The sequence below is a fragment of the Uloborus diversus genome, chromosome 1 (assembly GCF_026930045.1).
Source record: "Uloborus diversus isolate 005 chromosome 1, Udiv.v.3.1, whole genome shotgun sequence".
Taxonomy (NCBI): Eukaryota; Metazoa; Arthropoda; class Arachnida; order Araneae; family Uloboridae; genus Uloborus; species Uloborus diversus.
The window spans coordinates 67962871-67989820 of record NC_072731.1 but is presented as its reverse complement, the minus strand read 5'-3'; the positions used below and the strand labels follow the sequence as shown (position 1 = coordinate 67989820).

The 26950-nt window shown below is 35.3% G+C and overlaps 1 protein-coding gene across 1 annotated transcript; it reads left to right on the top strand.

Annotated features, from left to right (window-relative positions):
• Positions 1–241: 241 nt before the first annotated feature.
• On the top strand, positions 242–26303 carry LOC129230266 (cytochrome c oxidase assembly protein COX15 homolog). The gene is made up of 9 exons (XM_054864669.1): positions 242–521; positions 1221–1295; positions 16144–16301; positions 16423–16542; positions 19753–19939; positions 22037–22286; positions 24659–24813; positions 25722–25835; positions 26041–26303. The coding sequence occupies exons 1-9, from the start codon at positions 450–452 to the stop codon at positions 26191–26193; spliced, it is 1284 nt and encodes a 427-aa protein (XP_054720644.1). The 5' UTR covers positions 242–449; the 3' UTR covers positions 26194–26303.
• The last annotated feature ends 647 nt before the right edge of the window (positions 26304–26950 follow it).

Here is a 26950-nt window from a genome sequence, read left to right as displayed (position 1 = left end):
CATTGACATTATTAAAATCTAAATTATTCAGTCATCAAAAGTTTTCGGAAATTTTGCGCAGCGCCCAATTTTTCCATTTCGCCAAATTGATGGCTGTCTATCTTTGAATAATCGGCATCGGTCAAAAATTACCATTGGTCGCCCGTTCTTCGGTTCGCACAAATATTCCTTACTCACGTGACTTTTAATTGTGCGAAGATTCGCTCTCCCTATCGCCACCGAAAAAATGGGTAGGCACAGCCGACGAGACAGCAGCGGTAAACAAACTTGACCAAGTTTGAAACTGAAAGCAAGAACTTACGTAACATGCGGAATCTTTACATAAGTTCAGAGAATGAGATGTAGGAATAAAACTTGCTTCATTTGTTGGATTGTGAAGGGTTTTGCAGACTTTTGAGGCTGTTGTTGAACTATTTTTATTTCGTTTACGATTCTGAATATCAGACATCATGGCATTCTCATCTTTAGCCGGTACTTCAGTTTTAACACTTTCAGCAAGATGTTTTTCTAATTCCTTAAAAGTAAGTAGCATTTTTATGTAATATATTATATGATATACAGGTAGTTATCAAAATAATGGAAACACTCTGTGATAAGTGTATTGGGAATCTTTACTCTGCCATAAATGTTCTGTTGATAAAGGTGCCTTCTGACTCTAATTTCTCACACTGGTGAATCCAGATGGTGATTGAGTTCTCTGGTCATTTTTGCTGATACTGTTCTCATTTTAGACATTACAATCCTCTTCAATACCATCGGTTTCTTTCATTAAACTTCTCTTTCTGTCCACTATTTTTGCTTTGCAGAGCTTGTTTTACCGTGCGTGGTGTATGCTATCATGACTTTACATACTGTACTTCTAGAAACACCAAAAAGTTGAGATGTTTCAGTTACACTTGCTTCAGCTAGACAATCTAGACATGTTCCAACAATTTGGCCTCTTTTAAAATTTGAGAGGTTCGATATTTCACGCGCTTGAAAAAAATCCAAGACGTCCAGAACTTTAGTTAATCCGCCATATACTACCAAAATATGTACATTGCTGTTTAAAAAAAAAAGAACAGGTATCTAGTTTTATTCTTTATTACGTACGAAGAACATTCAAAAATGTCACTTTTATTCACAGGTGTTTCCATTATTTTGATAACTACCTGTAGTCTATTTTTTATGATTTTCTAAAACTTTCTTGAATTCTCATTATAGTTTTTTTGTCTTGTTAGGGAAAGAATTATATGTCGCAATTTCTTCAAAGAAGTAAGACAACTTGGCTTGCACGACGACCAATATTTCCTAAGGTGATAATAGTTGTTTGTTTTTTAAAGCATGTTTTATTTTCTAACAATGAGTGTCTATCAGCTTTTCATTAATTAATCTTCATTATTGAATGTAGATAAAGGACCTGTAATGAATACATCTTTAAACAAACTTAGTTTTACACTTGTAATGTACTGGATTTAGGGAGAACAAGCCTCTTGTCCTGGGTGGCAACTTCTGAGAGGGAGCAAATTCATCTTATTTTGGTGTTTTTTTATCGAATTTGATCTAAAAACTTGATTTTACCTCAAAGCAAGTGAGATATTTTACTGTTATTACTGGGATTAGATATCTTATTTTGCTCTAAGGTGAGGATATATGCTACACATCACTTTGTACCAGTTTATTTGATTTCTTTACAATAGTTTTTATGATTGGATGCATGTTTATTATATTTCATTATAAAGACTATAAAACATCTAGTGCTTTAAGTATGTTTACCCAACCAAAATGACTGCAAATTTACAATCACCAAAAAAATTTAAATTTTATAATGAATTTAAAAGATAAAAGTAAAAAATATTCATTTATATTTTCTTAATTAAGAGCCCAAGTTGCTTAATATGTCAGTGCAAATTTCAATTTATTCTACAGTTGGGGTAAATTTAACCTGGCAGTGTCATAATGCTGTTGTGTGATTAGGATCTGTGTTGCCTGTTCACAATGCTGCCAGCAGGGGCGGACACAGACTGCCATTTAGGGGGGAGGGATCATGCTAAAGAATGAGCCCCCTCCCTCTCCCCTATTAACAAACTTACGGTTTTAAAAAAATCTGAAACTCTTTGGGTGACAACAAAAAGCATTAGATCAACCAGTAACTAGCCACCAGGGCAACTGTATTACTTGTCTTTGGGGTCCGGTTCGTGCAACCCTCCTGAGACAGGTTGCTGTACACCATCTTTGGGGGTGTACTTTTGGGGCTCCGCTGTCTTCTTGTCACCGCCTGCTGCAGGTTTGTGCAGCACCCTATTTCCTGAAAGTACTGCAGGGCTACTTTTGGGGCTTTATCCTGTACTTGCGCCCTGAGACAACTTAAGTTTGAAAAAATTTAAATTGATATTTTGGGGTTGCAAATTACATTTCTTTAAAAGAAAATATCTGATTTCAAAAAAGCGCTTAAGCCATTCAAAACATAATTTTTCTTTGCTGATCAAAAGTAGGGTAATGACCCCAGTAATTGTCACTTTAAGAGTTTGTCCTTAAACTTACTTCAGTTCACATTACTTAGAAAAAAATATTTACTAGAAAATATTTTTGTGTTAAAGAATGCACATCTGTGCATCTACTTAGTTCACTGAAAACAAAAATATTTGAATTGATATTTTTATAAAAACATATGTATAAAAAGTTACCAAAATCACCAGTAATTGGCACCTGATACCCCAGTATATGACACACCTTGTGATCCAGTAATTGGCTAGTTAATAATCACCTTATTTTTCACTTACAGATTACATACAAATTTCATCATCATAAGAAACATAATTAATGTTAATTTAAAGTAGGTAAATTTGCATAAATTAATGTTAAATCACACATCTTGATGTTGAAAAGAAAGAAATAAAAGTAAATTTGGAGTGTATCTGTGTTAAAATAGACATGGAAACAAATATTGAGATTATTGCTGTTTCATTAGTCGGTATGCAGTTTTCATATGAATTATAGCTTTTTCCACAGAAAAAGGAACATTAACCTGATGATTATAAAAGATCGTTAAAAAAACGATTCTCTACAGTCGCAATATCTGACTGATGGCCAAACATATTTGTTTTTATTGTTTCTCTTAAAAATTTAGCAGTATATTCTGTAGGATTTAAATCAATAGTACAACCCATATATTATTGTTGCTGCAAAAGTATCATAAACTAGTGACATATTGCACAACCCATTAGTGAATATTGGCTCATGCCAATTACTGGAGAGTAGCAAAACTGAAGCACCAGTAAATGGCATCCATCATTACTTCAAAAATCCAGGGGGGACAAAAATATACTTCTACCCACTCAAAGTAACACCTTTCAACTAGAGACGTACCGAGTAGCACTTTGGCCGAGTAACCGAGTACCGAGTACTCGGCTTTTCACTACTCGGCCGAGTACCGAGTTACCGAGTACTCGGCCTTTTACGACTCGGCCGAGTTACCAAGTACCAATTATGTTTTAACAAGAACCACCGACAAACATGTGATGAATTTTGAACTTATTGGAATAGTAGTATAGACCTCTTTGTCCATATAATAGTTTTTAAAACTAAATTCCTGGTGAAATTTAATTACGCATTATATAAACAATTTTGTTTGTCAAAAATTTTACCAAAAAATGATTTTTAAAATTAAAAAAAAATAAATAAAAGGTATGATTAATCAAGTTGGAATTAAAACAAATTACAGTAAAATCCCTCTAATGCGGACACTAACAGGACAATTTTTTTTGTCCGCAATAGAGAGGTGTCCGCAGGACAGGGGTTTAATAATGTTATTTGCATTGGAACTGGGGAATTAAAAATTGTCCGCATATGAGGGGTGTCCGTTATGAGGGGTTTCACTGTATACCAATCAATTATAGTTCTAGTTCGCCAAACATAAATATTTTTTAAAGCAGATAAAACAAATGTGCAAGAACACTGCAGACACATGTTTCCGCCCCCCCCCCCCCCCCCCCCTTACAAGGAATGTCTTTTTCATTGCATAACATGTGAGCTAGAGAAGGTAAAGACATTCAACAAAAAAATCCAACTTTTGTCGGATGCCTTTAAATCCACGAGCTCCCATTTTGTGCATAGAAAAAGGAATTCCTTGTAACTTCCAAAACACGTATCTGCAGTGTTCCTACACTGTGCTTTTAACATTGTTTTATTTCCTTTAATTTTTTAAGCAAAGGTATTTTTATATTTTTTATAACTAATTTTTGTTTGTAGCAAGCATCCATTTTTAATATAAAAATTCCATATTTTCTATACTTGGCTTTTTTTGCATAATTTTTAATAAACAAGTTTAATAAACTTTGGGGACATTAAAAGAAAGATTTATACCATTGAAGCATTACAAACTTCATTATTCTCAAAATTTAAATTTGACTTATAAATTTTAATTGTAAATTATTGCAGAATATAATGCTTGCTCTTTTTTTTTAATATAAATTTTGGTATCTGTCTTGGACAATATTCAATTTTTTGCAACTACTCGGTATTGGCCGAGTATCTTATCAGAATTTGGCCGAGTACCGAGTACTCGGCAAATTGGCCGAGTATGCCGAGTACCGAGTAATTACCGAGTACTCGGTACGTCTCTACTTTCAACTAAACAAAACTTTTGACAACCAAAATTTAAAATATATCTTAAGTCAGATTTTAATGGGTTGATGCGCATGCTTCCCTTAAGCCAGAGAAGAAGCTTTTGCAACAAAAATGACCGATTCGACTCGAGCCACCTTTTTTTTTCTTTCCTATGCATTGCTACCATTTAGTAACATGAATTGAAGTTATAATCTTCAATGTAAATGTACTTTCAGTTGGTGTATAGCCTTCTACTTACAAAAGATTGAGTACAAATCTTATTTTAGGGCATTTTTGTTGGATGTGCCAAACACTGGTGACCTGCCGATTACTGGGGGTGTTACCCTATTCAAATTGAACACAATGTGGATTGATACTATTATCAGTGGTTTAGGGCGGGTCATGACCCCCATGACTCTTCCCTTGTATCTGCTCTTGGATGCCAGGCAGCTCCCTGATTTTAAATTTTTCTAGAGGGGTTTCCCTCTGAGTATCGAGTAAGTCTCAATCATTTTACAGACCACTCCCATTTCTATATGTATTAATATTATTTATAGGTTGTGACATGCTCAGGGTTCCCCGATATATATCCAATATTTATTTTGAAAATATCATGATATTTTGTTTTGTTTTTTTTTATATTTATTTTTCTAAGTCCGACCTTATATAAACATTATATGTATCAATCATATTAAAGTATTCACTTATAGGGCTCGACGTATGGCATTTTTTGGCTGATGGGCCAATGCTGATTGTTCAAAGATGGCTGATGGCCAATTGCCATTTATTTTTCTCCAGATAGCCGATGGCAAAAAAAAAAAGAAAGAAACTGAAATAAATTGCTAAGATTGTCTGGGATTTGAAGGAACCTTTCCCCTCCCTTTCTTAATCTTGCAACCATTTTCCTGATGCTGAAAAAGGGAAGTTGTTGTTTTATTAGGAGGTTTTCAAGAAACTCTTATAATCAAGTGTTAACTTTTCCTTATGACGAAATTTAGGGAAACTTCATTGTTTTCTTTTGCCTCGAGTTAACCTCTACAATAGAAAAAACATTGATTCCATGATTTTCCTCTGCCATCCCCTCAGAGAAACAAGGAATTGTACTGATATGCTATCAATAAAAACTTTTGTTTGGTATCTAAGTAATTTTATTCTGGTAGTGATACGAAAGACTTACATTTCTAAGAGATTTTCTTTTTGCCTGTGAATATAGTTTAAAAATATACTATCCTTTTTGGGAAAATACATTTGTTTTTCCCATATATTGAGGGTAAATTTGCCGCTCCTAAAAAAAGTGCCTCCCGGGATGCACCGCCCCCTCCACCCTACCCTAGCGACACCGCTGCCACTTATCCCCTCCCCCTCTATCACCTCAACTGGATTTGGTCACTACAAGTATAGTGCAATCGGAAAACCGGGATTTGAAACTGAAGCAGGCTATTAAGTACTATATGACCAAAAGTATTGGGACGCTTTTTCAAAAATTCACATTTTTAAGGATTTCTCAAGAAATAAAAGACCAATTACTTTGTAACTTTTGTCACATAACAGGTATGCCCCGCCTGTCAATTTTCATCAAAAATTGTATCACCCTTGCGTTTTGGGGGTCAGTAACAAATTGAGGAAAACAAAAATGTTTTTTGGTCATCATTCATCATAAACAGCTCAGAATAAGTTGTAAATTTCAGAAATTAGTTAACTTACTATGTGCAATCATTTTTTATACTTTTGAGAAGGTATCACAGATATTCACGAGAATATGAGAATTTCTTTCAAAACTACAAATTTTGTTTGAAGGTTTTTGGGCTCATAACACACGAAGTTTCTCATCAAAGCTTACAAAACTTTCAAAAACCTTACAGCATACAAGAGAAGCATAATACTAACATTTGATAAAATATGGACATTTAATAAAGCAATTAATTTGTCACTCTGCGTGTGCGAAAGGTAGCAATTTACGATGAATGATGACCAAAAAACATTTTTGCTAGCCTCAATTTGCTAATGATGCCCTAAATGTAAGGTTGATTGATATAATTTTTATTGCAAAATGACAGCTGGAGCATGTTTTTTATGCAACAAAAGTTTCAAAGCAATTGATCTCTTATTTATTAAGAAATCCTTAAAATGTGAATTTTTGAAAGTGTCCCAATACTTTCGGTCATATAGTGTAAGTTCGTACACAAAAGTATATTACTACTACGCATATAACTTTGTTTTGAGCGTGTTATAATAAGAACTCTTGAAATTAAAGAAGCAAGGAACTGATATATATTAATTTGTGGAAATCTGTGATCAAAGTGTGATTGGCACATAAGAACACCTACGTTGGTGGGACGGCTGCCATTGCTTGTGATTGATAAATTTCTGAATGTTAGGTTGTAATTAACGCAGTGCATCAGATTACTTTCAATACCTTCTTCGATGCTTTGACTTTGTATGTGGTGCTAATGCTGAAAATTCAGATTCTCTCATATGTGGATGAAAACTTCACCAACAAGCTGGAAAAAGCAATAATGCCGAAAATATTCACATGTGACCACAAAATTCAGCAAATTATAGTTAGTTTTACTTTTTCATTTTATTTTTTCTAAACATGCACGCCTCCCTGGACACTCTTCTTTTCTCACTAGGAAGGTGTGCACCACCCCTGCCTCAGTTTGAGAACCCCTGCCTTAGAGCCAGCAGAAAAACCCTTTTAAAACTTGCACCTCAGTTTGTTTTGACATGCAGTGGTGGATTTAAATTATCGCAAATGTTGCAATTGCGTGATAGGCCCCCCATGACCATAAGGGCACCGTAAGAGTTACAAAAATGCTTATGAAAAATGTTTTACAACTTCCATGATGGAGAAAGAGGGCCGCAACATGTATTTCGACGGGCCCCAAACTTGTAACTCCGCCGAAATGATACATAAATATATGTATCATACGTCTATATCCTACACACACGCACATACATACACAACTGCACACATGCACACACACACATACATGCACACACACAAACACTTACACACACATATACCTACTCACACATACACAAACACATACACACAAGCATACATACAGACACCTACACACACACACAAACACATATGCCTACACACACATACACATACCCTGCCACCCACGCACACAAACACTCATACACACAACTACCCACACACTCATGCCTGCACACAAACAGACATGCCTACACACACATACACATAACCGTATTTTCCTGTGTATAATCCGCGGATTATCTGCTAAAAAAGGCAAAGTTTATGAGGTGCGTATTATACGCAGCCGCGGATTATCTGTGTTTTTTTTCCCCCTTAAAACCAACGCGGTCGAGACCGTACGCCAACTGAATGCTGTTTATTTTACGAAGCACGCATGTTCTTCTTCGCTGCCTGCCTGTATGTTGGTTATTTTACGTTGCTTGACTGTTCCTCTTGGCGATTGAGGTCATGTAAAATAAGCAAGATTACAGTGAAATAGGTAGCCATTTGCACAAAATTAGATCGTTTGTCTTGACTCTTTGTTTTTCAAGTAATTAGCGTACTATAATCAAGATTTCAAGAAGAAATCATTATATTTTAGATTATATTTCAGATTATTTTTGATTATGCCTTCAAAGTAATTACTTTTTCACGTTTTTAGTTTAGTTGCTCAAATGGTATGTAAATTTCAAACTTAATCTTTTTCCATCGTATTATTCGCGGATTATACGCCGCCGCGGATTATACAAAGCTTCTTTTTTTCTTCAGGCCCATTTTAGGACCTGCAGATTATAGGCCGTCCGCGGATAATACGCAGGAAAATACGGTACCCCCTACAACACAGAAACACACATACCCCCCACACAAACACACATGCCTACATACACACACACACTCCTGATTGCGAAAAACATAATTTGAATTCAAGATGACAAAATTCAAATTAATTTCTCTTTTTTATTTCATATATTTTCTTTTCTTGCTCTGCGCTTATTGGGGATACAAAAGGTGTGCAGGTATAAGCACAATTTTATGCCTACTCTAAGTGTTCTACTTTTTTCGTTATTTTTTCTCTTACCATTTAAATATTCTAGCATTAAAATTTATATACACTATGCATCACTTTAATAGTACATAATCTGTCTCAATAAACATTAAGTAATCCAGCAAATTAGGTAGTAAATGAAGTTTTAATTGAAATATCCTTTTTTTACTATTTTGAAATGCAAAAGACTGAAAAAAATATGACAATTGAATAAATAATAAAGAAAGAGTTACTTGGATTTTTTCTCCATGTAGTTTTTTAAAAACTTAGTTGATCTGCATTGTATATTTATGTACCTAATAGGGAAGCTGCATTGATTTTTAAAAAGAAACAAAACAAAACAAAAACTATTTAATAAACTTGCATTACCATAAAAAATATAAGTTTCTAAATTTATTAAATCTGTAATTTATCTATAAAACTTTGCATCAATTAGATTTTACTCTTTGCAATAATATTGTTACAAATTCTGTAAATAGTAATTATTGTAGTAACGTAACCTGTAAATAGTTTCCCGTAATGAATATACAACCCCTTAACATATGGCTAAAGTATACAACCCCCTATTCTTTTTTTTTCTTATTTCATTCACTGATTTTATCAATGGAAGTGTAGTTGTAAAACGGTCTACGCATTTCTGGAAGCAGAAAGAATGTTGTGGAAAATTCTTCGATGTTTATAAAAGCCATTAGCGATGGATAAACAGGGGAGTTTCGATTGATATTTCGAACTGATAGCATTTTGCTCTGTTTATAGCGAGGCATTTCGCTGTGTTGTTTTCGTATTTGGAAGTAAATACGTGTGTAAACGTTGAGTTTACGGTGGTGTGTGATAATTGCTGATGAATAATTTAGCAGTTGTTAACGGTTTCTCCTGTACATAGTGTAAATAAATTTCCTGTGTTTTTATCAAGAACTGTGTCTTCATTTCAAGAAAGTGGAAGTCGCACCGAATCCGTTACAATTGGCGCCCAACGTGGGGCTTCTTCTGGACTTTCTTGGAGTAAGTGTGACTTTGGACATTTTTTTCATAAAGACATTTTTGAATTAGGACTTTATTTTTATGGTGATTACTCGCGCAATGGATGAACAATTAAAACAACTTCTTGACGCAATCACCTCTGTGAAGAGTGATATGGCGGCTAATCAAGAACAATTAAAAAGTGACTTGACTGCAAGTTTTACAGCCAATCAAGAACAATTAAAAAGTGACTTGACTGCAAGTTTTACAGCTAATCAAGAACAATTAAAAAATGATATGGCAGCTAATCAAGAACAATTAAAAAATGATATGGCAGCTAATCAAGAACAATTAAAAAATGATATGGCAGCTAATCAAGAACAATTAAAAAATGATATGGCAGCTAATCAAGAACAATTAAAAAATGATATGGCGGCTAATCAAAACCAATTGAAAAGTGATTTAACGGTGCTGAAAAATGACCTAGTTTCTAACCAAGAGGAAATTAAAAACGATCTTACTTCGGTAAAGACTGTGATGGAAAATAAATTTAATGAGATAGAGCATCGAGTTGATGCTATCGAAGAGAAATTTGAAGAAAAATTAAGTTCCGTGGAAGGCCGATGCAATGCTGTAGAAAATGAACTGGAAGAAGAAGATAGAAAATTTCATCAACTTAAAGAAGACATCTTTAAAGACCTGGAAAGGAGATTGGCGACCGCGGAAAGCAGCTCTGTACAGTTTGGCGCTCCCACATCGGTTGCTCGACCGTCCATTAAACTTGCCACATTTGATGGGAAAACTTCGTGGCAGGTTTACAAAACTCAGTTCATGATAGTGGCGGAAGCGAACGGATGGGACTCTGCTACCAAGGCCTGCCATCTTGCAGCATCCCTGAGAGGTGACGCAGCGGACATTCTTCAGAACCTTCCGGACGGCCAGCGCCTGGATTTCGCCGCCCTCACATCTGCGTTGGAGCTTCGCTTCGGTGAGAAGTGCCAGAAAGATTTCAGCCGACTCCAGTTGAAGTCCCGTTTCCAGAGAACCGGAGAAACCCTGCAAGAGCTCGCGGCGGACATCGAAAGACTGTCTCATCTTGCTTTTTGCGACTGTCCTGCGGATGTTCGGGACAACCTGGCACTCAACTACTACATCGACGGGGTTCGAGATCCGGAAATCCAGAAAGCTCTACGGATGGCGGATGTCAAAGACCTGAATTCTGCTGTTGTGTATGCGATGAAGTTGGAGGCCGCCCAGCAAGCAACCCGCAAGGATCGTCATTCGATCAGCGGCGTCAAAACTGATGAGCCTGATCCGGTTTCGTCACGCTTTGCTGAACTGGAAAAGCAAATAAAAGAAATTGCAGGAATCCTCAAAAGGACTTCGGCTCCCAAGTACCAAAATGGACAATCACTTAAGTGCTGGAAATGTGGCGGCGAGGGTCACTTACGAAGAAACTGTGAAGCTCGCCAAGAAACCAGAGGGAAGAGCACCTCTCCCTCCCAGGTCCAGGAAAACTAAGCCATGGCAATCTCGCGGGGCGGAGGTCGCCAAATTGGAATGAGCCCCATCTTAAAGTTTTCCAGATTTCATCGACGAGTGGCGGCAGTAATGGACTGTTTGTTTACGCATATGTAAATGGGTTTCCATGCGAACTGATTATTGACACTGGAGCCAATGTTACGATCATTAGAACAGATGTGGCTCGTCAATTTGGACTCAACATTCTGTGGACGCCGCCCTGCGTTACCCTCCAAACTGTGACAGGTGACAAGATCGAGATTGAAGGTAAAGTGAACTTAGAAATTGTGTTTGGAAATGCCATTTACCATCATACCGCATTCGTTGCTGCTATCATAGACCCCTTCATTCTCGGATTGGACTTTTTAAAGAAGTATGACTTCAACCTCGATTTCAAGACTAACGAGCTGCACTCGACGAGAGAAGACATAGCAGTCTTTCCCGCAGAAAGTGATGTAAAATCCGCTCATCAAATAATTGCCCAAACAGATTTATCAATTCCCTCAAGGTCAGAATCATTAATACCCGGCTCCATTGAAGAAAGCAATAGTTTTAGATTTGGACTCATTGAATACCCCAACTTAAGCAATAACCCAGAAGGAGTGCTGGTAGCATCTACGCTTGTTGACCTTTCTAAGGATGTAATTCCTGTGAGAGTCGCCAACGTGAGTGAAAGGCCAAGGAATATCCGGAAAGGTGAAGTGTTAGCAACTTGTACTCCAGTAAACTGCATCATTAGAAGAATCAATTCCCCCGAGACTGTGTCTTCTGAGTCCTTGACATCGAAGTTAATTGGGAGTGCACCATTAACAAAAGACCAAAGAACTGCTGCGGAACAATTCGTGGATGACTTCAAGCATCTGTTTTCATCTACATCGGAGGATGTTGGCCGTACGAATTTAACGCAGCATAGGATCTACACTGGAGAACACCCCCCTATTAAACAGCATCCAAGACGACTACCGTTCGCCAAGAAGGAAGAGGTTGAGACCCTCCTGAAAGAGATGAAGGAGAATGATGTAATCGAACCTTCATCCAGTCCTTGGGCCTCTCCCATCGTCTTGGTCCGAAAGAAAGATGGTTCCACCAGATTTTGTGTCCATTACCGACGACTGAATGAAATCACCAAGAAAGACAGTTACCCTCTTCCACGGATAGACGACACCTTGGACACTCTTTCCGGACACAAGTGGTTTTCGCCCCTGGACTTGAAGAGCGGCTACTGGCAGGTTGAAATACACCCTGATGACCGAGAGAAGACAGCGTTTACAACTGGACAAGGCTTATGGCAGTTTAAAGTGATGCCCTTCGGCCTCTGCAATGCACCAGCTACGTTCGAGCGTCTTATGGAGACAGTGTTAAGAGGACTTTCCTACGAATCCTGTCTGGTTTATTTAGACGATATCATCATCGTGGGACGCAGTTTCGAAGAACATCTGGCAAATCTTAGGAAGGTGCTGCAAAAGCTTAAGGAAGCCAATCTGAAGTTAAGCCCGTCCAAATGTAATTTGTTCCGCCGGGAAGAGAACTACCTTGGTCACATCATCTCTTCTGAAGGTGTACAAACCGATCCAGAAAAGGTGTCTGCTGTCAAGAGTTGGAGTCGTCCCGAAAACATCCATCAGCTGCGAAGTTTCCTGGGGCTCTGCACCTACTACAGGAAGTTTGTAAAGGGTTTTTCCAACATTGCACGACCTTTGCATAAGCTGACGGAGAGCAAGCAGAAGTTCGAATGGTCCAAAGAATGCGAAGATGCATTTCTACGACTGAAGGAGGCTTTAACATCAACGCCTATCCTCGCCTATCCTCAGCCTGAAAAATCCTTCATCCTGGACACTGATGCGAGCAACGAGGGCATCGGAGCTGTTTTATCCCAAGAAATTGACGGAAATGAACATGTCATCGCTTACTGGAGCAAATGCTTATCAAAGTCGGAGCGAAATTACTGCGTCACCAGAAAGGAGTTACTGGCCATAGTGAAAGCTGTAGAACACTTCCATCATTACCTCTACGGCCGAAAATTTCTGCTTCGGACAGATCATGCCTCATTAACTTGGCTTTTGAACTTCAAAAATCCGGAAGGCCAGATAGCCAGATGGATACAGCGGCTCCAGGAATATGACATGGAGATCAAGCATCGAAAAGGGTTATCTCACGGTAATGCTGACGCTTTATCAAGGAGACCCTGTCCTGAGAACTGCCACTATTGTTCCCGAATCGAGAAACAGTATGGAACGACTAGCCCTACCGCCTATCAGGTGACAGTGACTCCAATATCATCAGAACCTGATCCATGGAGTGACGACCAAGTTCGAAAAGATCAACTTAAAGACCCCGACATAAAACCAATTTTGGAGTTCATGGAGAGTGACAGTCGGCGACCTAGCTGGCAGGACGTTTCCATCTTTAGTCCTGCAACAAAAAGATACTGGACTTTATGGAACTCACTCCATTTACGGAACGGCGTGCTACACCGGAAATGGGAATCTGACGACGGTAAAACATCTAGGTGGCAGTTACTACTTCCCCGATCAAGGATTTCAGATGTTTTGAAAGAAATACATAGTAGTGCGACTGGAGGACATTTTGGTGTCTTGAAAACCCTCAATAAAGTTCGGGAGCGCTTCTTCTGGAGCAAGGCGAAGGATGACGTGGAGAAGTGGTGCCATTCTTGTGACGCCTGTGCTGCTCGTAAAGGACCGAAGAAGAGAAGCAGAGGGAAGCTACATCTGTACAACGTTGGAGCTCCTTTCGAACGAATTGGGATCGACATCCTGGGTCCTCTACCAAGAACTGCTGATGGGAACAAATACATTCTTGTTTCCATCGACTACTTCACCAAATGGCCGGAAGCATATCCCATTCCAGATCAAGAGGCTACCACCGTAGCAGAGACTCTAGTCCAACATTGGATCTCGAGATACGGAACACCTTTGCAGATTCATTCCGATCAAGGGAGGAATTTCATCTCTGCTGTGTTTAAGGGCCTATGTCAAATTTTCGGAATTGAGAAAACTAGGACAACACCACTACACCCACAATCGGACGGCATGGTGGAGAGATTTAACCGCACAATCCTGAACAATCTCTCACTTATGGTATCCAGAAATCAACAGGATTGGGACAAGAAGCTACCTTTGTTCCTGCTGGCCTTCCGCAGTGCTGTCCACGAGACTACCGGATTTGCCCCATCTCAGATGCTCTTCGGACGAGAGCTTCGGCTACCTTGTGATCTCGTCTTCGGTCGTCCTCCGGATGCGCCTTCATCACCTGAGGAGTACATCCAGGATCTCCAGGCCCGGTTGGAAGACGTTCATAACTTCGCACGAGAGCGAATCAACATCGCGGCGGAGAAGATGAAGACCCGATACGACACAAGGTCTACTGGACATGAATTCAACGAAGGCGACAAGGTTTGGTTATGGAATCCCATCCGACGGAAAGGTCTTTCACCCAAATTGCAGTCGCATTGGGATGGACCCTACAAAGTCCTTAACCGACTAAATGACGTCGTAGTGAGGATCCAAAAATCACCTAATGCAAAACCTAGGGTTGTACATTATGATCGGTTAGCCCCATGCTATGGCCATAGTTCATGAGTATTACGTAAACAACCATGGTTGATAACATAAAAGTTGTAGATAATTTTTTTTGCTTTTAATGTTTAGTAATATTTCTTATTATTATTGTGTTTTCTGTATCTGTTAGTTATTAATTAATGTGTATATTTGTAAACTTGTGATAGAAGTTTGGCACCCTTTCTGGGGGTTATACTGCCCGGGACGTGCAGTCCTTAGGAAGGGGGCAATGTTACAAATTCTGTAAATAGTAATTATTGTAGTAACGTAACCTGTAAATAGTTTCCCGTAATGAATATACAACCCCTTAACATATGGCTAAAGTATACAACCCCCTATTCTTTTTTTTTCTTATTTCATTCACTGATTTTATCAATGGAAGTGTAGTTGTAAAACGGTCTACGCATTTCTGGAAGCAGAAAGAATGTTGTGGAAAATTCTTCGATGTTTATAAAAGCCGTTAGCGATGGATAAACAGGGGAGTTTCGATTGATATTTCGAACTGATAGCATTTTGCTCTGTTTATAGCGAGGCATTTCGCTGTGTTGTTTTCGTATTTGGAAGTAAATACGTGTGTAAACGTTGAGTTTACGGTGTTGTGTGATAATTGCTGATGAATAATTTAGCAGTTGTTAACGGTTTCTCCTGTACATAGTGTAAATAAATTTCCTGTGTTTTTATCAAGAACTGTGTCTTCATTTCAAGAAAGTGGAAGTCGCACCGAATCCGTTACAATATGTACAGTTTATGAAAACATTTGTGGGAAAACAATGACATTTTTCAAAAAAAAAATTTTTTTTTAATAAATAAATAACTGTGTTTAAATCAATGTGGTTTAAACCAAACAACTCTGCCTTTTGAAGACCAATTTTCATGACTGTGTCTGATCTTTTGCCAAATGCCAACAGCAGGAGGCGTATACAGACTTCTTGGAGCCTGCGGTCTAGCAAATAAAATCTCTTCTTGATTTGGCTACGATCGCAGCGCCAAGGAGTTGACCAATTAAATAATTAATTTTTGGAGCAGCCACGCCTCTTGATGTGTTCTTGTAAAAAAATTAACTTTTTTGAGGGCAGAGAGACAACTGCGTGACTCCATGGCAGAGAGTGAAGAGACTTGCGGTACTAGCATACCTGTGGTACAAACTGTGTTGGAAACTGTTCAGAACTGCATTCCAGAGGCACGACATCCATTGTGCTGCCGCATCCTTGTGATCCATCAGACTATCCGTCATCTTTTTTGCATTCTCCGGTCGAGGCAAAGTGCTTTATGAAAACTCACATAATTTTGATTTGGTGAAAATTCTGTTAATAGTCTGTAATTCTATCTAATAATCAAGACTGATGAATAAATTCACAGTGGATTTTTAGTTCAGTTCATACTGTGTGCCATTACTTATAACGGACTTTCACTACGCCACAAGGTTCACAGTGTATGATTCTTAATTAATTAATTTTTTTATATAGGATTTTCAAGTGTCTTGGCAGTTCTTCAAAAACAATACATCACTTTCATTTGTGACACACCCTGAAATTTCTTCAAAAGCATCAAAGTATGTTGGAACATGGCTTTTATGTTGTAGTGGAATGGTTATTGGATCTGTTGTCCTTGGTGGAATCACTAGGTATGATTTCTTTTTTTTTTTTTTTCTTTTCTTTACTTTTTTTTTCGGCCATCAAATTTTAAATTGTTCTAAAAGTTAGCATGTTTTCTTCTTTTCTTTTTCTTTATTTCTTTTTTGTTAGATTGACTAAATCTGGGTTATCCATGGTGGACTGGCATTTGTTTAAAGAGTTTCCTCCTCTGAGTCGAGAACAGTGGCAGGCAGAGTTTGAGAAATATAAACAGTTTCCCGAATTCAAACAGTAAGTGAACTTTAATATTGTCAAAGTTGATAACTTTTTTGTTAAATAAAACATGGTGGAAAGCAACTACTGGCATAAAAATTATTTTAATGAAAGTCTTAAGATGAGTATGAATTTCATGATGTGTTAAACAAATGAGCTCAAAATAATAACTTAAATAAATAAAAGCATTTTGTGATCTCAGAATGCCAAGTTCTTTCATATTTGATATCAAGGGAGGTTGTGGAGCTAATGTCTGGCAGAAGTGAGGATAGATCCAGATTCTAGTTTTGGCGGAGGTGATTTTGGGAAAGGGGAGCGTTAAAGTGCAATTTTAGGGCATCTGGGATGATTTTTTTAAAAATAAAACTCCTCAAATTACAGCTTAAAGCTACATTTGGGGGTCATGAACACCCCAATGGATCCACGCTTTGGGAGAGGTAACAAATTTTGGAAGTTTTATGAACAGAAATCAATTTATTTCACCCATGAGTTTGAGGGGAACGTATGAAACATAGACTAATAATAAGAATAGACCGAGCTATGGCAACCCTTTTGCTGCTCATAAACCAAACCATGTGACTGGTGGATATCCTAGCAACAGCGAGCGTTGATCGTAGCAGACGATCAACGCCCGCGAGAAATAAAATAAATAGAATTGATGGAACACGGAAGAATGATCTTTTATGGAGTCCGATTTGTAAATTTGTTACTCTAAGTTGTAAATATTTTGTTAATATAGTGAGTTTTTCGTTTAGATAGTACTGTGCATTTTCTTTAGTCAATTTCAATAACTCTTTAAGCAATTAAAGATGCAAGCGCCCAAAAAGAATCCGCAAACAGTAAGATTTTTACCTACAATTTCAATTTAAGATACCGATTAGTACATTTTAGCATTAACGCAAAACGTTTACGCCATTACGTTCACGCCAATGCTGGCATAGCAGTTCCAAATGAAATGAAAGTTACTGAAAACTGTGATCAAAAACTAATTACTAATGTCAAAATAATGCATAACTAAAAGAAAAACAGTTCAATCTCTGCACATAAAAAATTATAATGAAAATACATTACCTTTTAAAATACATGTCGAATGCTAAACTATAGATAATGTTGCCATCTAGCAACCTTGCTGCCAAAGTTTTCGCCAAGCCTCCCACTAGTCACATGATGTATCCATGAACCAATGTTTTCATCAGCAAGACTGGGAAAGCTCGGTCTACTCTTATTATTAGTCTATGGTATGAAAGGTTCAAAGTTTTAACATAAATTTAAATTTTAAAAATTTTTATTTACAAATGAAATTTATCTACAGAATACAAAAATATTTTTTGTATCGTTCCTATGACAGAGATCTTTTTGCTAAAGTTGGGTCGAAGCAAATCCACCTGTGGAACAATGATTCACTTTGAATTCCCATTTTCCCTAAACTTTTATACTAACATGCTTTACATTATTGAAATTTGAATGTAACACTGTTAAAATCAAGAAATGAAACATGTAAATATAGAATTATAGTGCAAACATTTGGTTCCAATTGGACCACTCCCTCAAAAGTTATTAGGCATGAAAGAAGGTTGGTGGGAGGGGGGGAGGGGGAGGGGTAACTTTGCCTTCAAATGTTCTATATTTCAATACATATTAAAATTATTGAATTTATTATTATATTTGTTCTTAGCAATGTCTTAAAGAAATATTATCTGTTTTTTCATGCTTTTGAATAACTAATAAAGAAGTTAATTAAAAACTAGTTCTTCCTGTGTTAAATTTTGAAAAAAAAAAAAAAAGTTCCCAATTCCTTGGGAGGGATAGCTACCTAATTGCCCTCCCCATAAAACTCCACCATTTGATATGAATGGGACATTCAGTGGATATTTTGGAATAGTATTTTTGGTGCCACTAATGGTAAAGTACTTTGAAAATGTATCACAAAACATCATTTAGCATTAATGATTTTTCTTTTATTACTTTTTCTCCAGTTTATCATGAAAATAAATAAAAAGTAAATCAGAGCACTATACTCACACGCCCAAAATATCTAGACTTTAGAGTCATTTATCATTTATGGTACAGTACTACCTCAATATCTCAAATCTCTTGGGATGGGAAAAAAATTTGAGACATTGAGTTTTCGAGTTATTAAGGTTTCGAAAAAATTACACTAGTAACTCGCGCAATTACACAAACATACGCTGTATACACTTTTGTATGTACTATGGGACCACTACAAATTATGATCACTAAGTAGTCTGTAGAAAGTATTTTACTAAGCTAAAAAAAATTTAACTGCCGAATGTGAACAAAATGAGATTTTGAAATGAACAACGATTTCAACTTTGTTTTTTCATCTAAAAACTGAACGATTCTAATTTTACCTTCAATCAGTATCTCCACACATTCAAACAGTTTTCAGCAGCCATTTTGTAGAAGTTAAAGTAGCAGAATGGTGAAAATGAGGAACACAACTGACGAAAAATAAATCCTGTGTCTTCCAAGTGGACAACATGTTCGAAAAAAATGCAAAGATTTTAAACTCTGGGGAAAACATTGAGATAAACAGAACTACAACGCTCCCCTCAAACCCACATTCCCTTATTATATTGTCCTAATCTCTATTCTCAAAATTTCGTAGAAAAGCGATGAAAATGGTTAACAATTGTCTCTGGAATTGGTTTTACTACAAAAATTGCCGAAGAAAAACGACAATTAAAACTTGCTTCTGTGAAAAAATTTCGACACATCAAGGGTTTGAAAAATAACTTTCAAGATAACTATGGAAAACACATAGGAGTTTTTATAGAAAATTCAGGAGAAATTTTTTTTTTTTTCTAGACATCAAGTGTTTTGAGATAAGGGGGTTCGAGATATCAAGGTTTGACTGCACTTAGAATTTACCGAGTTATGCGTCGCATGAAAGATAAAATGTGTTTTTTTAAAGTATTAAAATGTCCTAAAAAATTACTTAATATTTTTTTATTTATTTTCTTTCATACTCATTACTTTTTGCATTAAAAAAGACATTCCTTGTAACGCCAAAACAGGTGTCTGCAGTAATCTGCAATTTGTGTTTTTTGACGTTGTTATTTCTTACTTTACTTTTCAGTACAAAGATATTTATTTGTTTTTTATCCATTATGATATTTAGTATATTAAGTATTTTACTCTCATACGTGTAGAGTTATCATTATATGAATTGATATGGTTTAATACAATACTACAATTTTTTTATAGAAATAATACAGAAATGACACTTGAAGAATTTAAGTGGATATGGCATATGGAGTATGGCCATCGTATGTGGGGGCGAGCTGTTGGCGCCATTTTTCTTTTCCCTGCTATTTATTTTTGGAGAAAAAACTGGTTTAAACCTGGGGTTAAACCTCGCATTGTTATTTTCGGAAGCTTAATTTTATTACAGGTAATATAATCCTTTTATGTCCTTAAAATGTACATTCCAACACATACTGGAATCATTTTATCTTCTTTAAAAGAAAACTTACATTGTAGCTTATGAGAAACCTTGCACATGATATAAATGCTCATTTACTGCTACGCATGAAAAAAAATTTTATTTAGTTTGCGCTTAAAAGTTTCAAAACTTGTCAAATGGCTGGCCAGGTATATAACAGAAAAATACAAAAATTTTGTTTTTCGCCTATGCTTGAAAAAGTTTTTGAACTTTCTTGCTGACTAAGCAAAATAAATGGAACTGTGTGTTCTTCAGGTTCTTCTAATTAAGATCTAATGATAATTAGTTCTCTTGTTCCATTGTATTTATGCTGTTTTGATTTATAAAACTTTATTTATGACTTCTAATCATTGCCCAAAACATAAGTGAAGCAAAGAAGTCATATTAGTTTAGTTAGTGCTTGGCTTAAGGAATGACTGTTGTATTCAAGTAAAGTTAAGATTATGCTTGTAGAGAAAATTATTGAAAGAGCCTAATTTTAAAATGTTCCATTTAATTCTGTAAGCTGGAGTTCAAGTGGATTTAAAATATTTCAACATTTAAAACCACTTTAACATTTGAAAATCAATTTCATAAAAATGCATTTGAAATGAATATAAAATAAATACTGTTTATATTTAAGTCTTATAAAATGTTTACATTGTTTAGTTTAATTATTTGTTGTATGCATTGAATATAAGTCTGAGGTTTGAAACCTGTCATTTTACCTTGATTTTTATTTATTTAAAATTATTATGTCCTGTTAATTGCCCAATTTCATTGCCCCATTTTCATTAAAATTTAATAGTTATGTATGGCAATTTATTCCAATTTTAAAGTTGATATGTTTGTTTTATTGTCTTCTGGCATATGCTTGGCCTGAAAAACATAGTAGTCTTCACCCCTGGATTTGAAAGAGGTTTGAAAATTTTCTGCACATCATAAACCATTGAGTTTTTTTAGTAGTTGTTCAGTTTCAAATTCTTTCCATTTGTGGATTTTCTCATCGATTTCATATTTTTTTTCAGGTACATGAGCTTTAATTTGAGCTACACAATGCTCAAAAGTTTGTCTTTTAAAAGTGATAACAATCCACAAATATACAATTTTCAAATGTTTACTTCACAAATGAAAAAAAAATCGGCCATTGTCACTTGTTTTCGAGATTCATGACTCATCAGAAACTTACAGTTGATTTCAGAATGATAAGGGAGTTTTCCCAAGAATGAATAAGCTGAGCTGAAAGTCAGTTGTAATTTTATAAATCATAAAAATATTGCACGCTTTCAGTGGATTTGCTTGTTTAAAGCTAGTTAGTTATGCTCCCAATATTCTATTAGCAGCCAAATCTTTCTGTTTTCCTTGCTCAGCGCTCTTTAATTCAGGAATCATTATAAGCTATTTTGGATGTAGTTGATGGAAAAGCTGTTGAAGAAGATTGTGTATGCCAGGCCCGGCTCATGGGGTAAGGAACCTGTGACACCCACTAAGGCGGCAGATTTTAGGGGCGGCTAATTTCATGATGACAAAATGTAAGTAGGCAAAAAAAAAAGACTTGAATTTATTCCCTTTTTTTTTCTTTGCATCTTAAATTGCTGCAATACGTTAGCGTATTCTTGATTATTTACTAAATATCTAGTATATATTGTTAAGAAGAGGGGGCGACACTTGTCAACATCACCTGTGGCGGCTAAACTACTAGAGCCGGCCCTGGTTTATGCACAATTTTCGTTTCTGCTCTATCCAAGATAAAACTAGCAGCTGTAGTGCAGACATTTTAATTTTTGAAAAAAAGTTTTTGATTTTTTCCAACTGTTACTTTCCTTTCAAGCTCTTTTTTTTTGTTACTGCTTCCAATGTACAATGATTGGAGGAATGTTTTCAACTTTGCGTGCTAAATCAAAACGGGAGAGAGGGATAAAGAGAGTTCAAATATCTTGACAACTGGAGTTCAGATTATAGACATTCTACTGTACTTTCATCACTCACAAAGAGTCGTTATTTTATATGATCCAAATATTGACACACTTTTAAAATTCTGTTAAGTTTGTTACATTTAATTTTTAGGGTTTATTAGGATGGTACATGGTGAAAAGTGGTTTAGAGGAAAAACCTGAACCTGATGGAGTTGCAAGAGTGAGCCAGTATCGTCTTGCTGCACATCTGGGAATGGCTTTTTTGTTATATAGCTTAATGTTGTGGAGTGGCCTTAGTCACCTGCTATCACCACTTAGGATAGAAGGCACCAAAGACATTTTGAAGTTCCGAAGATTTGCACATGGTGTGAAAGGACTTATATTTCTTACAGCCTTTAGTGGTAAGTTTCTTCCACTTTCAGAGTATCAAGGTTTAAAAAGCATATTGATTTTGTAGAAAAATATAACAGTGTTGAAAAATGATAATGAATTAGTTATGTAATGCATATTTTTAAATAAAAGACTAGTTTGCATCTAATAGACAACATTGTTACAAGATATCGTTTATGGAAACATGTGGTTCGTTGCCAAACTGATTACTTCTATGAAGTCAGTGATTGAAGAAGTTGATGAAAAAAAAAAAAAATTCTGTTTAAAGTGACTCGGTTCTTCTATCATTTGTACTGACAATCTTGTGGTTAGAAATGTATTTAAGCGATGTATGTTGGCTATTTAGTGAAATTGAAGACAATATTTATTGAAAAAACTTTTCAAATCACTAGAACTGTAAATGTAATAATCTTTTTTGTTGCTGAATCTTATTTTTCTAAAATCAAAGTATGTTTGAAGATCTTTCTTCATTACTTTCTAGCACATTTTTTTAGTATGAAAAGTGAATTTTAATTGCCTTTCTGAGCTAAATATACCCTTGTGCAATAGGGTGGGCCGAAAAACAACTTTTATTTCGATGATGGGTAGTGCAGAAAAGGTGGCATTGGTAGAGCGAAGTGCACATAAAAAATTTGAATTTTCTCTGACAATTTCTTGAACTGCCGCACCTGGATTTAAGTTTCGAAAAAATGCCGTTTTTTCATGTTTTTAGCCAAAATTAGCAAAAAAAAGTATGTTTTTATTTTCGATGATGAGTTGCACGGAAAAGGTGCCATTGGTGGTACTAAACTCCCATAAAAATTTTGGGGTGTGTGGTATAGCTCTTTTCTTTGCTACAAATGAGGAGAAGTTTTGTCAATTTTCAGTTTTTTTAATGTTTTCAATAAAATATCTCAAATAGTAAAAATTTTGCTTTTGCCATATTTCTCCGCCATAATTCTATAGTTTTTTTCACATATGATGCATTTTTAGATGTGTGGTGTGTTATAAATTAACTATTTATTGTGTATAAAGTTTTAAATTTAAAATATGCTATTAGAAAACTTAATGCAGCTCTCTGTTTGATTAGCGTTCAAAACCAACGGGAGTAACGCAGAATTCCTTCTTAATTTAATAACTGGTTAATATTTTTAAATAAGAATGTAATTTTATTATCTCTTAACTAAAATAGTCGCGTGAAACGGCACTCCGGTAAGAACATAAAAAGAAACAAAAAACAACGGTTTTCAAAGAGAAGATTTCAAATTTAAAATTATATACACAATAGGTAATTAATTTATGATACACCATGCATCTAAAAATGCATCATATGTGATAAAACTATAGAATTATGGCAAAGAAATATGGCAAAAGCAAAATTTTTACTATTTGAGGTACTTTATTGAAAACATTAAAAAAACTGAAAATTGATAAAACTTCTACTCAATTGTAGCAAAGAAAAGAGCTATACCACACCCCAAAATTTTATGGAAGTTTAGTGCCACCAATGGCATTTTTTCCACGCAACTCATCATCGAAAATAAAAACATACTGTTTTTGCTAATTTTGGCTAAAAACATGAAAAAACAGCATTTTTTCGAAATTTCAACCCAGTTGCAGCAGATCAAGAAATTGTCAGAGAAAATTCAAATTTTTTATGTGCACTTTAAACCACCAATGGCACCTTTTCAGCAATACCATCATCGAAATAAAAAAAAAAGTTGTTTTTCGGCCCACTCTTTTGTGCAAATTGAGAACAAGAGGAAGTTAAATTTTTTAAATTTTTAGATGCATAGTCACTGCCATACCATTTTTCTGACGTGTATATTATTGTGTTGATTAAGTGCATTTTTTGTTATGATATTCTAACCTATTGCAAGATTTTTTACACAATGAGTGTTTGTTATTATTATGCCGAGAAAACTATCCATAAGTGCTTGTTTTTGAGCAGTTTTAAACATGGATTAAATGCCCAGAAAATGGGCATCTGTCATTACTCTTGATTAAACACTAATCGTATGCAACATTAAATTATTTCAAAATGTTAAGTAAGTATGCAGATGCAGTCAAAAAAAAAAAAAAAAAGCGCTATTAACTTAAACTTGACCGGTTCAAATTCCCCTCTTCAGAAAGTAATGCATGCAACAAATGCCAGATCAATGCATTTCTTATGAGAAATAGTAAATTAAATCCTTGTAAGACTTGTTTTGAACTTACAAAACATTTGCATGATGTAAGTGTTAGCAAACATGACTTATAAGTTTGGCTTAGAGTGTTGGCAATTGATTGGATTTATCTTTGTTCACATTAATTTGTACAAAAGGTTACTACATATATATCTATAATAATGTCAAGTTCCTTGTTTTTCTCATTGCATTAAAAGTAAAAAATATGGTTTATATAGGAGCCTTTGTTGCTGGAATAGAAGCTGGGCTTGTGTACAATACCTTCCCCAAAATGGCTGACAGGTGGATACCGTCAGATATCTCTGCCTTTACACCAAAATGGAAAAATATCACAGAAAATCCTACAACTACACAGTTCAATCACAGATTATTGGTATGTATCAGAAGATTTTTCTTTGTTGCTAAGATCCATTTCAACTTTAATTTTTTGTTCTTAACCAAAAATATTCTCATGAAAGTAAGTTGAGGTATTTGTGTATCATAAATTTCTAACAATGCATGTACTATCAACATTTTTATAACATATTTAGTTGTAGATTTTATAGATATAATTAATTTGTTGATTGGAAATTAGGATTTCAAGATAGTATTTAAAAAAAAAAAAACAATTTTGTTCAAAGTTGTTATGTGAATGTATGTTACTGAGAATGTTTGTGCTTACTTATATTTTTGCATAAATAATTTTTGAATATTAATTGAAAACACATTAATTCAAATATAGAACAGAAGTTTTGAGCATTTCTTTTTTAACTGTTATTTGATAATACTCAGTTTTAGCAATTGCAGTTTTTGAAAAGATTTGTTTTTGCATTCTCAATTTTTCTTTCTTTTTTTTTTTTAATTGATTATTTTTTACAATTTTCAATGACAATCGAACTTAGACTAGACTAGATATTCAGTATTTTCACCTGAAGAAAATCCCATTAAAAAGGGAGGGAACGCTTGCTCAGTGCTGTAGGATACTTGCATATACAACTCGAAGCACAAGTAGGGGAATTTGGGGGTTGACACAGGACTGTTGCTAGACATTGATATGTATTGATATGTGGCAGGGGTTTTCATGGAAAGAAACTCCTGTTTTTTTTGGGGGGGGGTTAATAATAATTTTTTGTATAGAGCTATAAGCTGAGCTATCAAACTCCGAGTAATGAGTCATAAAAATATTTTAACTCAATATCCAAACATGTTTTATTTATTGTCAAAAAGGTAGTTTTTACGTATTATATATATTTACGGAAATATTTTCAAAAACTAATGATTTTCTTTTTTAATATTCCTCAGGGAGAAACAGTGTTCTGTGCTACCTCAGGACTTTGGTGGTATTCTCGGAAATTGAATTTGCCTTCTCGAGTGCAACTAGCAATAAATTGTGTATTTGTTATGGCTTTATTACAAGTAAGTTGTTTCATGATATTCTAAAATTTTAAGCATTTGATCTGAGAAAGGTTCCTCTTACCTTTTTTTTTTCAATAATAATCCTATCTATCTTAGACATATTGTTTAAGTTTATTACATTAATATTTTCCTCGAATGAAAAGGACTTGTAACTTATCTAAATCTTATTTTCCACTTGAGACACAAGAAACTTTACTAATTTCAGGTAACATTGGGAATATCTACTCTCCTCTTACATGTTCCAAAACCATTAGCTGCGACTCATCAGGCAGGTGCACTAGCACTTCTGAGTACATCAATTTGGTTGAGTCATGAACTAAAGGGTGTCTCCAAAGTTGTAAATTACATCCCAAAGTAACTTATTTTTAGTATAGCATTCTAACACTGCACCATGATGTGAGATCTTTCATTAGCAATGTACATAAATAGTATGTATTTAAAGATGTTGAAAATAAAATATTTTTAATGTGCCTCACAAAAAATCTTGTATATTTTTTACTTTTATTAAAAATAATGTTAATTCTTTACTCAAACATGTTTCAATCGAAAACTGTATGCTCACTGGGCATAAGCTGTATAGACCACCACCCTCCCAGCAGATATGAATCCTTTTAATGAGCTACAAATCAGTTTTGGCGTAACAGTTTAAATGATGGATTAAACTGTCCCGTCAAAAACCTCAAATACTGTCAAGAATCCATTTTCTGTGTAAAATTAAAGCAAAAAAGAAAATTTTATTTATTGTTACTATTATTCAATTATAAATATGGTGGAAACAAAGTGTTACATTAAGTGATCTGTAGGATGATTTTAAAGTTGAAATAAAGAAATATAGTCGACTCCCGCTACAACGCGATTTGACTTATGCAAAATGTCTATAATGTGTACTTTTCATGAGTAACGAATTTTAGAACTAAACTTTCTGTTGCGGACGAAAAATTTGCGTAGGAAATTTTTCGTCCGCAACAGAAATTTTTTTTTTAAGTATCGGCTTCATTATTGGCTATTAAATATTTATTTTGTGAATGATATTACATCCCTTTAAGCATCACTGACAGCGAAAGTTCCCACACCAAACTAGTCTACGCATCGCATCGCATTGTTAGTGCATCAAA